At 42.6% G+C, this 12,796-nt stretch overlaps 1 protein-coding gene across 3 annotated transcripts in view; it reads right to left on the reverse strand.

Annotated features, from left to right (window-relative positions):
• LOC122563492 (discoidin, CUB and LCCL domain-containing protein 1) overlaps positions 1 to 12,796 on the reverse strand; it is a 142,709-nt gene that overhangs the window by 16,081 nt on the left and 113,832 nt on the right. For all 3 annotated transcript variants that reach the window (XM_087976707.1, XM_043717282.2, XM_087976708.1), the window contains 3 exons: positions 9,300 to 9,390; positions 8,523 to 8,560; positions 3,624 to 3,749 (listed from right to left, as the gene is read on the reverse strand). In XM_087976707.1, the coding sequence (XP_087832833.1) occupies positions 3,624 to 3,749; positions 8,523 to 8,560; positions 9,300 to 9,390 (255 nt within the window). The remainder of the gene's footprint in view (positions 1 to 3,623; positions 3,750 to 8,522; positions 8,561 to 9,299; positions 9,391 to 12,796) is intronic.

The raw sequence follows: 12,796 nt of genomic DNA on the forward strand, positions 1-12,796 counted from the left end.
AGGTGGAGTCGCAGGTAGACAGGGTGGTGAAGGCAGCATTTGGTACGCTTGCCTTTACTGGTCAGACCATTGAGTATTGGAGTTGGGAGGTCATGTTGCAGTTGTACAGAACATTGATTAGGCCACCTTTCGAATGCTGCCCTCAATTCTGGTCTCCCTCTATAAGAAAGACGTTGTTAAACTCGAGAGGGTGCATAAAAGTCCTCACTTTCCACCTGCAGAAAAGATTTACAAGGATGTTTTGGGGCCTGGAGCATTTGAGTTAAAGGGAGACAATGAACAGGCTGGGGCTATTTTCCCTAGAACGTTGGAGGCTGAGTGCTGACCATAAAGAGATTTATAACATCATGAGGGGTATAGGTACGGCAAATAGCCAAGGTCTTTTTTCTAGAGTGGGGAAGTCCAAAACTAGAGGGCATAGGCTTAAGTGAGAGGGGAAAGATCTTAAAAGGACCCGAGGGTAACTTTTTCATTCAGAGGGTGATGTGTGCATGGAATGAGATGCCAGAGGGAGCGGTGGAGGCAGGTACAATTACAGAATTTAAAAGGCATCTGGATGGGTATATGAATTGGAGGAGTTTAGAGGGATATATGCCAAGTGCTGGGAAACGAGACAAGGTCAGTTTGGGATATCTGGTCGGCATGGACGAGTCGGACCCAAGAGTCTGTTCCGGTGCTGTATGACTCTATGACTATAATGCAGCATCCCTCATCAGCACTGCAGTGGAGTGTAAACCTAGAATTTTGAAGTTAACTGAGAACAGTGGGACCTAAACCCGTTGTTTCTAACTCCAAGTGAGAATATTGCACAGCTTAATGCTGAGCTTGTTTAGTTGGCTCATTACAAGATCAGATTTTATCTTGGGCTTTCCACGTACCTCAGCTGATAAAGGTGATAAGATCAAAACAACTGTTCTTGTTGCGTTAGCTTATCTGTTATGGATTATAGTTTGCAGTGGTCTTGTGGCTTGGTAGTAGTGTCCCTAATTGGGCTAGAAAGTTCAGGTTCAAGTCCCGCCTGCTCCAGAGATATATCAGATGGATTAAAATAATGCAATTTGCTTTAAGTTGAAAGATGTGAAGCATCAGCCAGGGTTGCAAGCAGAAGCATATTTAGTTTTAGGGCTAAAATGTTAACATCAAGGAACTTTTTTGATGTGATATGATTAAAGTGTTTTAAATGGTGAAATGAGTAGATATCCAGATGCATGTTATTAATATTTGAAAGGAATGTGAGCGCTGAATATGAATTTAAAAACCTAGAAACTAGATTAGAAGAATTCCTCTTCACTCAGAATGATTAAACTCTGGAATTTATTACCAATTGTCCGTTAAATAGCGATTTTTTTTCAGCTACTCAAGATGTAGTCGATTGAGTTTTTAAAAGGGACAAGAACTCTCAGCCTTGGAACTCCTGGCCTCAGCACAGACCCGATGAGGCGTCCACTCGGTGATCTTTGGGTGGCACTTGGTGGTCTCTCAGCCTGACATGGCTACAGTGTGGATTTCTAGTCTCGAGGTGATACTAGAGTGAGCTCCCGGCCTTGTGAACCCGGAGGTGAAATTCAGTGCAGGCTGGAGTCAAGGCTCGGCCCGGGCTGGAGACTAGGTGCCAGTGTGGACTGGATTGGAAGACTGTTGCTCTGAAATTTTGTTTTTCTCCATTTTATAATTTTATAACCTAAATCTTTAACACTGGATTTTCTTACTTCTATACTTTACCAAGAACTGTAATTGAAACAGCTGAATCTAGGGACCTTTGTATGTATGATGGCGCTGTAAGGGGTGACTTGTAAACTTTTCAAAGTACTTGTTTGAGCACATGTGACAATAAAGCTAATTCTAATTCATTCCAAGGAGACATAGTTCTAAAGCCACCTATAAAAGAACCAACAGCAAAGTAAGGAAAAACTTTCTCACAGTGAGTAGCGAGGCTATTGAATGCACTGTTCTGTTCTGAAGTTCGGAAATGGACTTGAAACATGAACCTGTTTCTCTCTCCACTCAGATGCTGCAAGAATTCCTGAGTTTCTCTAGCACTTTCTGTGTTTAATTCAGATTTCCTGCATCCGTGGTATTTTACTTCTGTAGAATGCACTGCCTGGAAATGTTGTGGACATGGGTTCAATTGAGGAATTCAAGAGAGTAATGGATGGTTACCTGTATAAAAATAACGTGCAAGGACATGGGGAAAAGGCAGGAGACTGACGTGGGGTAATGCTGTTCACTTAAAGAACCAAAGCAGGCACAATGGGCCCAATGGCCTCCTTGTGTGCTATAACACTGAATTTCTGAAGAACATCGAAGACCATTAGGGCGGCTCAGTGGCAAGCACTGCTGCATCACAGCACCAGGGTCCCAGGTTCGATTCCAGCCTCAGGTGACTGTCTGCATGGAGTTTGCATGTTCTCCTTGTGTCTATGTGGATTTCCTCCGGGTGCTCCGGTTTCCTCCCACAGTCCAAAGATGTGCAGGTCAGGTGAATTGGCCAAGCTAAATTGCCTGTAGTATTAGGTGCATTAGTCAGAGGGAAAATGGGTCTGGGTGGGTTACTCTTCATAGGGTCGGTATGGATTGGTTGGGCCGAAAGGCCTGTTTCCACACTGTAGGGAGTCTAATCTAAAAAAATTATCTCAGGTCAATCGAGGGCTGAGAGAAGGGTAGCTACTGTTCCTTACACTGTTGCTGCAGGTTTGGTGTTTGGAGATGAACCAACACAAGTGTTTTTATCTGTTTCTTTTGTCTTTCAGAGGCGACTGCGTGACAGAGGAGATGAGGATCAATTAATGATGCCCCCTGGCTCAGACATGTCTGCATGACAAGGCTGGATGGACTTAATTCCTTCTTTTTCATTTTTTCTCAGTTGTCTTGACATTATAGTGTAGCAGCGGCTGGGGCCCAGTGCAGCCCTGCATAGTGGGAGCAATGAGGCAGGAATTGGCAGCTGGCAAAGGACGTCAGCAGCAGTGACAGCGACAATCTGGGTTTCAGGATCGAAGCCTTGAGAATGGCAGCAAAGCCTGGCCTGTCCGAGAGGGCCTGTCCAGGGAGAGGGAGGGAAGGAGCCCTCTCGGGGTGAGTGACTGCGTGAGCCCTCTCGGGGTGAGTCCAGCTTGGAGCATCTGCAGGCCCATGACTTGAGAAAGCACTGTCATGTTTGACTTTTTAAACTTTATTTCTATATTTTTTTCAACCTTTATATAACTAAGACTGTAGTGCTGAACTATTTAACTTATTTCTTTATTTTTTTATAACTATGATTTTGTACCTCGGTGCTTCGTACCTAAGATGGCGTCATGTGTGGTGACCCTGTACACTTTCCACTGTACTCTGTACACCAATAAAACCTAAACCTAAATCTAATTGGTCTCTCTGCCCAACATGAGGCTGCTAAAGAACCTTTGGTTGTAAAGTGCAATTGTAGAATGAAGGTAGGCTCTGCTAGTTTGTCGATAGCTGACATGCACGCATGAATGCATGGGAAATTCAAAGGTTCCAACCACATGTTTAATTCAGCGTTAAACCCTATTTTCTGGAGAGGAGGGAAGGAAAGCAGGAAAAGAGATATAATTGACCAAGAAAACCCATGACACTTATTGATGGAAAGGAAATATATTCAGTACCTGACAAGTTGTTTCCAGGGATGTACCTGCCAGACTCATCCTCACTGGTGTAAGTAATAATCTCTGAGTCAGTGGGCTGGTGTAGACCCCTTTGACAGTTCTGCTTTTTGACTGACTTTTCACATACTGCAGATAAAAAGGAACATGTAAAATGAACAATATTCCGAGTTGTACACGTTTATGCAGTCCAAATGAATGAGCAACACCACAAAAGTACTTAGGGGCGGACACTGTGTCTCAAAGACACTACTTGAAGTTCAACAGATGATTAGGCTCATTATAGTTTCCTGGACTTAAGACAGGGTTTAGCAGTTTCAGATCATAATTACAGTTCCCATGTATTAGGGCAGGAGCCTTTGGGATTGGGACGCTGTTATCATTCACACCTCTGCTCGACTCATCTTTTAGTTCTTTACCTGTCCCAATATAATTCACAACAATGGTCCCAGGAACGAAAAGCTTAACATATGAGGAACGTCTGAGGACTCGGTCTATACTCAATGGAATTTAGAAGAATGAGGGGATCTCATTAAAACTTACAGAATACTGAATGGCCTGGACAGAGTGGATGTTGGAAAAATGTTTCCATTGGAAGGAGAGACGAGGACCCAAGGGCACAGCCTTAGAGTAAAGGGAAAACCTTTTCGAATGGAGATAAGGAGAAACTTCTTCAGCCAGAGAGTGGGGAAATCTATGGAATTCACTGCCACAGAAGGCTGTGGAGGCCAGGTCATTGAGTATATTCAAGACGGAGGTAGATGGGTTCTTGAGTTTCAAGGAGATCAAGGGTTACAGGGAGAAAGTGGGAGAATGGTGGAGCAGAATCGATGAGCTGAATGGTCTAATTTCTGCTCCATTTCTCCCATCTCATTTCTTCTTTCCCCATCTCTTTCTTCCAACCTATCTCAAATCTTCACTTTAATCTTTCCTCCCTTCCTTCCCTGTACTAATCCAGCCTGAAAACATGTGACATATTTTACTTACTGCAGTTCTCACAAGGAGTCGGCAATCTGAAATGTTAACTCTGTTTCTTTTGCGATAAGTGCTGCCTGAATTGCTGAGCATTTCCGGCATTGTCTTTTTTTTAATCTTACATTTCACAAAAGAAACTGACTTCTGGATTTATTTCTGCACTCTACAGGCAAACTATGTGTTAACAGTTACTTTCAAAGATGATGGCTCAGTGGTTAGCCACGGCTGCCTCACAGCACTAGGGACCCGGGTTCGATTCTACCATCAGGTGACTGTCTGTGTAGAGTTTGCACATTCTCCCCGTGTCCGCATGGGTTTCCTCCCACAGTCCGAAGATGTGCAGATGGATTGGCCATGCTAAACTGCCCCATAGTGTTGAGGGACATGTAGGCTAAGTGGGTTAGCTATGGGAAATGCAGGGTTATAGGGTAGGAGGATAGGTCTGGGTGGGATACTCTTCAAAGGGTTGGTGTGGACTCGATGGGCCGAATGGCCTGCCTCCACACTGTAGGGATTCCATGACTGTATGAAAATTAGGGGCTTGGCAGGGTCACAGGGAGGATGGGCTCCAGGTATTTGTAGAATCCAAAAAGAACTTACACCAATCCAATAAAACATTGAGATTTTCTCTAAGCCAGAAAAGAAATTGGGAGTGTTCTCCATGGAGAGAAGGCTAGGAGGAGACCGCAGACAGGTTTTCAAAATCATGAGTGGGCTAGAGGGAGCAGATGGAGATAAACCATTTCCACTCAGAAAAGGAACCAGTAAAAAAGGACACAGATATAAAGTAACCTGCAGAACAGGAAAGGGTGAAGTGAGGAAAAATATGTTTCACACAGCGAGTGGAGTATGCAAACTAGAAATGCGATGTAGGCAGGTTCAATTGAGGCGTTCGAGAGGGTATTGGATGATCATTTTGATAAAAAGTAACATACAAGGGTATGGGGAAAAGGCAGGAGATTGGCATGAGGTGATGAGGCTCATTTAATGAGTTGGGGCAGGCACAATGGGCTGAATGGTCTCCTTCTGATTCTGTGAAAACAAATCTCCAGCATATGACTAATCTTAAAATCACAGCAGTCGAGAGTGTGTTGCTGGAAAGGCACAGCAGGTCAGGCAGCATCCAAGGAGCAGGAGATTCAACGTTTCGGGCAAAAGCCCTTCATCAGGAATGAGACAGGACTTATGTCCGAAACATCAACTCTCCTGCTCCTCAGATGCTGCCTGACTGGCTGTGCTTTTCCAGCGCCACACTCTCGACTCTGATCTCCAGCATCTGGAGTTCTCACTTCCTCCTTAAAATCACAGCATCCAATCCAAACCACCGACGCTCTCCAGCCAACACTCCAAGGGTGGCAAGGCTCGGAGTTCCCCAGCCTTTCAATGCACCATCTGCATTGCCATTGGAAGGGCCAGAAACAAGCCAGAATCAGGACTTGCTCGGCACCCGTCTGTGTTTCAGTTCCTTAGCACAGTGAAGACTAAGAGGAGATTTGATAAAATTGTTCAATGCCATGGAGGTTTAGATAGGGTTTCCTCTTGGAAAAATACACTTTTCCAATATCTGCGAGATCAATAACCAAAGGACACAGAGCTGAGGTCAGTTTTAATAGAACCAAAGGTGACAAGACCAAAACATTTACATGCAACAGGTGACTAGGATTTGGAACATGCCAATGATTTCTTAGTATCCTTCAATAGGGAATTGGCTAAATATTTCAAGAGAAAAAAAAATGAAGGGAAAAGGGACTCACTGGATGGCTCTTCAAAAGATTCTGTGCAGACTTAGTACCTTGACTGGCCTCCTTTCTTTCTCTTTATTCTTTCATTGAACATGGGTGTTGCTGGTGAGATAAATTTTTGTTGCTCGCCCTTAATTTCTCTTTAATTGATTGGTTTGCTGGACAATTTCAGAGGGCACTTATGAGTCAACCAAACATTGCTGAGAGTCTGGAATCCCATGTAGGCCAGACCAAGTACAGAGAGCAGATTTCCTTCTCTTAAGAACATTAGACAATCCTTCTATGGTGTACAATTCTGTGATTTACACTTGGGTTTTGAAAGGTCAGGGCTGTTGCACACAGATGATGCATATCTCTGTCACTCACTGTTATAGAGTCATAGAGATGTACAGCATGGAAACAGATCCTTCGGTCCAACCCCTCCACACCGACCAGATATCCCAACCCAACCTAGACCCATCTGCCAGCACTCAAATCCTTCCTATTCATATACCCATCCAAATGCCTCTTAAACATTGCAATTGGACCAGCATCCACCACTTTCTCTGGCAGCACATTCCATACATATACCACCCTCTGCGTGAAAAGGTTGCTCTGTAGGTCTCTTTTATATCTTTCCCCTCTCACCCTAAACCTATGCCCTATAGTTCTGGACTCACCCACCAAAGGAAAAGGACTTTGCCTATTTACCCTATCCATGCCCCTCATGATTTTGTAAACCTCTATAAGGTCACCCCTCAGCCTCCGATGCTCCAGGGAAAACAGCCCCAGCCTGTTCAGCCTCTCCCTTTAGCTCAAATCTTCCAACCCTGGCAACATCCTTGTAAATCTTTTCTGAACCCTTTCAAGTTCCACAACATCTTTCCAATAGGAAGGAGACCAGAACCGCACGCAATATTCCAACAGTGGCCTAACCAATGTCCTGTACAGCTGCAACATGACCTCCCAACGCCTATACTCAACACACTGACCAATAAAGGAAAGCATACCAAACGCTTTCTTCACTATCCTATCTACCTGTGATTCCACTTACAAGGAGCTATGAACTTACATCCAAGGTCTCTTTGTTCAGCAACACTCCCTAGGACCCTACCATTAAGTGTATAAGTTCTTCTAAGATTTGCTTTCCCAAAATGCAGCACCTCGCATTTATCTGAATTAAACTCCATCTGCCACTTCTCAGCCCACTGGCCCATCTGGTCAAGATCCTATTGTAATCTGAGGTAACCCTCTTCGCTGTCCACTACACCTCCAATTTTGGTGTCATCTGCAAACTTACTAACTGTACCTCTTGTGCTCGCATCCAAATCATTTATGTAAAAGACAAAAAGTAGAGGACCCAGCACCGATCCTTGTGGCACCCCACTGATCACAGGCCTCCAGTCTGAAAAACAACCCTCCACCACCACCCTCCGTCTTCTACCTTTGAGCCAGTTCTGTATCCAAATCACTAGTTCTCCCTGTATTCCGTGAGATCTAACCTTGCTAATCAGTCTCCCATGGGGAACCTTGTCGAACGTCTTACTGGAATCCATATAGATCACACCTACCGCTCTGCCCTCATCAATCCTCCACGTTACTTCCTCAAAAAACTCAATCAAGTTTGTGAGACAAGATTTCCCATGCACAAAGCCATGTTGACTATCCCGAATCAGTCCTTGCCTTTCCAAATACACGTACATCCCATCCCTCAGGATTCCCTCCAACAACTTGCCCACCACCGAGGTCAGGCTCACCGGTCTATAGTTCCCTTGCTTGTCCTTACCACCCTTCTTAAACAGTGGCACCACGTTAGCCAACCTCCAGTCTTCCAGCACCTCACCTGTGACTATCGATGATACAAATATCTCAGCAAAAGGCCCAGCAATCACTTCTCTAGCTTCATACAGAGTTCTAGGGTACACCTGATCAGGTCCTGGGGATTTATCTACTTTTATACCTGTATACTTATCAACATTTGTGAGAAGGTAGTTTCAAGGTGTAATATGATGTTATCCATTGTCAAATAGCTAGCTCACCAGTCTGTTAACGCTCACTGTCTTTTCTCACACATAGGTGAGGCACTGAGACCCATGAGTAGACATATGCACAACAAGATTCAACTACATTGGCAAAGCTTGTATGTTAGAAATTGAAGTGTTCTGTGACAATTTAGCTCTTTCTGCAAATTAACAAAATAATTTACCTCTTAGCAAAGAGCAGTCCATTCTTGGTCCAGCCTTCCTGCAGACAATAAAAATCTATTAGAAGCACGCGTACAAGCACAAAATCTCACATTTTACTGAAATTACAATGCATCATAGATTTCACAGATAAGATGTAATTATCTCTGTAAAATTCCTCAAAATTTAGCAGTTTATATCTTTAAAAAGTGGCAATAGCCCTAGTCCACTTCAACATTCAAATACTTTTAAAGATTTTGGTAGTTCTCAGTTTTTCTGATGATTGTTCTGTTGTGACAGCAGTTCATTATGACGCACAAATTCTACTCCAATAAAAACACATCTCTGTAATGCATCCTAATGCCACATTATACAAAGAACGAGAAAAAGATTATGGCATATTGTTATTGAAAGCAACATTCATTAACCTCAATTCAACTGGATTCAGAACTAAGCTGCAGCTCATTGTGAACATTAACAACTCACAGCTGACTTGGACATTTTAAAGTGAAATTAATTCATGCAAAAGCCAACAGATATTTTGCAAGGTTTCAGTATTGTTTCCTGGTCTTGCTATCTTTCATCAACTACAGTCTAAACCTGTTACTTTTCACTCGCTTTGAAAAGTTTAAGAAATTTGTGTTTCTATTTAAAATTCTATAATAATGCAAAACATGCTCTCAATCAACTTGAAATAATTTCACTTAATTCTAAAAGATTGGAAGCAAGCAGGAATACATTTGAACATCCTGTTCTAATTATTGAACACTGAATTTTAATAAAATATTAGAAAGTCTCACCTTTTCATGCAGTATAGACATAGTAACAGGACAGCTGTAGACATGATTATTACAGAGCCAACTACAATAAGTATCAGCATCAGATTAAAACCTGGAAAAGAGTAATATAAATTTGAGTGTACATTTGTTTGAATTTTACCTAATCTAAATGCAGATGCTTTACAAGTATCTTTGTGAATGCAAGCTTTCATCCTTGCTTTTGCATACCTTGTGGAAAGAACAAGGTATGAGCCCCTACCAGGACTAGCATTCATATGTAATTACTGTAACACTAACAGGTTTATGTCCCTGTTTCATCTAATTGCTAGATGACTGTTTCCAAAGAGGAGAATAGAAATGTCACTATTAGACTTCAAACTCACAACCACAGGCCTCCCACAATATGGTGCTTCAGTAGTTAGCACTATTGCCTCACAAAGCCAGGAGCCCAGGTTCAAGCCTACCCTTGGGTGACTGTCTGTGTGGAGTTTGTACGTTCTCCTTGTGTCTGTGCAGGTTTCTTCTGGGTGCTTCCCAGCTTCTTCCCACAGCCTAAGGATGTGCAGGTTAGGGTGGATTGGCCCTGGGAAGTGCAGAGGGGGTCTGGGTGGGATGGTCTTCAGAGAGGCAGTGCGGACTTGATGGGCTGAATGTTTTGCTTCCACACTGTGATTTTGTGATTCAATAATGTAACTGTGCCAGAAGCTATTCAATGGCTTTCCTAGGTGGCTACAGGGAGCAGAGCTGGATATCTGTGTGGCTCGGGCTTAGAAAAACTAATAGTCCATAAATTTAAAAACTGTGCAATTTAACATTGGCCATAATCATTTAAATTTAATTAGGTAAAATTAGCTTCCACATAACTTATAGAACCAAGACTGTAGATGTTATTGTTTCTAAAGTTTGCATTAATGCATTTCAGAGTAACTCAATTAAAAAGGTGGTAGGTCCTTTTGCACAGGCAATAGCAGTCCGCCAACAGCATGTGATACTCTGAGAAATGGATACGTTTTTCAACTGTGGGACAGTGTACCGATTCTATGTCTACACAAGTATCAGGAGACCTAATTAAACCTCCCTCTCTGCTAAAGCAAGAGTCACTGAGGCTAATTGTAATGTCCGGCAGTCACCAGCAGCAATTATTACCCACAGCAGAGATTAATTGGAGGTTAAACCTGTTTGTTAGACTCTACCACAGTGACTGCACAATAGGGAAAAATGTTTTATTGATCTTTTACTATTCTTATTTTGTGTTTCTCAGTTTCCATTCACACTCACTGTAGCTGTCAATGTAAACCACAAACTTATCTTTCTCTTAGAAAGGCAAGAGCTAGTATTAACAAATCCTGCTAAAAACATTAAAAAAAACTATATTTCCTGCAGTCAGATGCACTCAAAAACTTGCCAATCATTGCAAAATCACTCTAATTGTAAAATTCAGCAGAACCATTAAGTAGAAAGGTAAGAAGGCAACTTTGAGTACCGAGTAAGAGTTGGCATGGTGGCTCAGTGGTTAGCACTGTTGCCTCATAGTGCCAGGGACCCTGGATTGATTCCCATCTTGGGCAACTGTCTGTGTGCGGTTTGCACATTCTCCCAGTGTTTGTGTAGGTTTCCTCCCACAATCCAAAGATGTGCAGGTTAGGTGAATTGGCTGTGCTAAATTGCCCATAGTGTTCAGGAATGTATAGGTTAGGTGCGTTAGTTTGGGATATTAGGGTCGGGGGAGTTATGTCTGGGTGGATTACTCTTCAGAGGATCAGTGTGGACTTGTTGGGCCGAAGGGCCTGTTTCCATGCTGTAGGGATTCTATGACCTGAAATGTTAACTCTGACTTTTCTCTGCAGATGATGCCAGACTTGCTGAGCTTTTCTGCTTTTGTTTCCGTTTTATAACACCTGCTATTCTTTTGGCTCAATACTTAAAATGCTCACCCTGCCCACTAGATGGTGCAACCTCCTGCTTAATCCTCTCCAACTACTCTGAGTTCCAACTCCCCAAGAGAAACATAAACACAGAAAGCCCTTGGCTAGTTTCAGGAAAAGCCAACTCACAAATTGCCCTCCCACATACTCAACTAATCTTAATGCATTCCAAAATCTCAGTTCATCAGACAATAGCCACATCTCTCAAAAGATGATGGTGTAGCTATTCTTACTTTATCCACTGACTAATAGTTCGAATGAACAACAGAACTCTGAAAACAGAAACACTGCCCCACATCTTAGCTGAGTTTTTTGCCAAGATATTTTATAAGTTGTTACTGCTTGTCATTTTAGATATCTTAGTCAAATTACTTTCAGAACTTATAAAATCTTCAACTTCGCACTCTTGAGCCTTCATTTCACCAAAAATATCAGGCTTGGCTTTCGAAGCCTTACCTTTTAAATAAAAGATCCAAGTTTAGATATCATTGTTGCTGCCTTTCTCTGCTCTCTCTCTACAGCCTCTATGTCTAACCATAGCCCGATGTGGGGACCACAAAGAAGCACAATTCAAGTGTAGAGATACCAAAGGCTATGAAGTGTGTGATTTTGTTTTATTGAGATAGCTATAATTCCTAGAACTCTTATTGCTTCCCTGCAGCTAGTTCACAATATTTCTAAATCTTTCGTGAGCCATCCACAATTTCCCATTGTGGCTCTGTAACTTTTAATGGGCATGGAATATGTTGAAGTTTGTGACCCAGCATATAGTAAAATTCCACATGGAATATTTGCAGTGTAAATACCTATCCTAATAAATCAAAAGCAACTCACAACTTACTAATGTTCTGCTTCGACAGATCTTTGCTGTGCCAGTAAGCTTCAAGACTTCTGTTTTTCTGTAAAGGGCAGCATTTATTGCCCATCCCCAATTGCACAGAGGGCAGTTTCAGAATCAGCCACATTGCTGTGAGTCTGGAGTCACATGTAGACCAGACCAGGTACAGACTGCAGTTTCCTTCTCTAAAGGACCAGATGGGTTTTTTTCTGACATTTAATGATGGGTTCACAGTCATTACTGGACTCTTAATTCCAGAATTACTTGTTATAGAATTCAAATCCACACATCTGCTGTGGTGGGATTCAAACGCAGGTCCCCAAATCATTCCCTGGGTCTCTGGATTAACAGTCAAGATTAGACAGGTGCTGGAAAAGCACAGAAGGTCAGGCAGCATCTGAGGAGCAGGAAAAATCAATGTTTCAGGCAAAAGCCCTTCATCAGGAATGAGAGTAATAGTTCAGAATGGACTGGATTAACTCTCTGGATTAACAATCCAGTGATAATACCACTAGACCATCACCTTCCCATCACCTGACAATAGGGACACACTTAGTTTAACAAAGTGCAAAGATATTAGGTCAGATTGGCTCAATCAAGGTTTAGGAATCCAAGTGTGAGAAGTTGATGTTTAATTAATTAGAATTAGCCAGCAAGCTCAGGCAGAACATTGATATGTATTCTGCTGTAATTCCGGTATCGTCCATTAATTCCCATAGGTTGCTGGAGCTGACTGAGAACTGGACCAGTGATAA

This window comes from Chiloscyllium plagiosum, unplaced genomic scaffold (genome assembly GCF_037043375.1).
Source record: "Chiloscyllium plagiosum isolate Xiang-an unplaced genomic scaffold, Cpla_swu_hap1 HiC_scaffold_30, whole genome shotgun sequence".
NCBI classification, from domain to species: Eukaryota; Metazoa; Chordata; class Chondrichthyes; order Orectolobiformes; family Hemiscylliidae; genus Chiloscyllium; species Chiloscyllium plagiosum.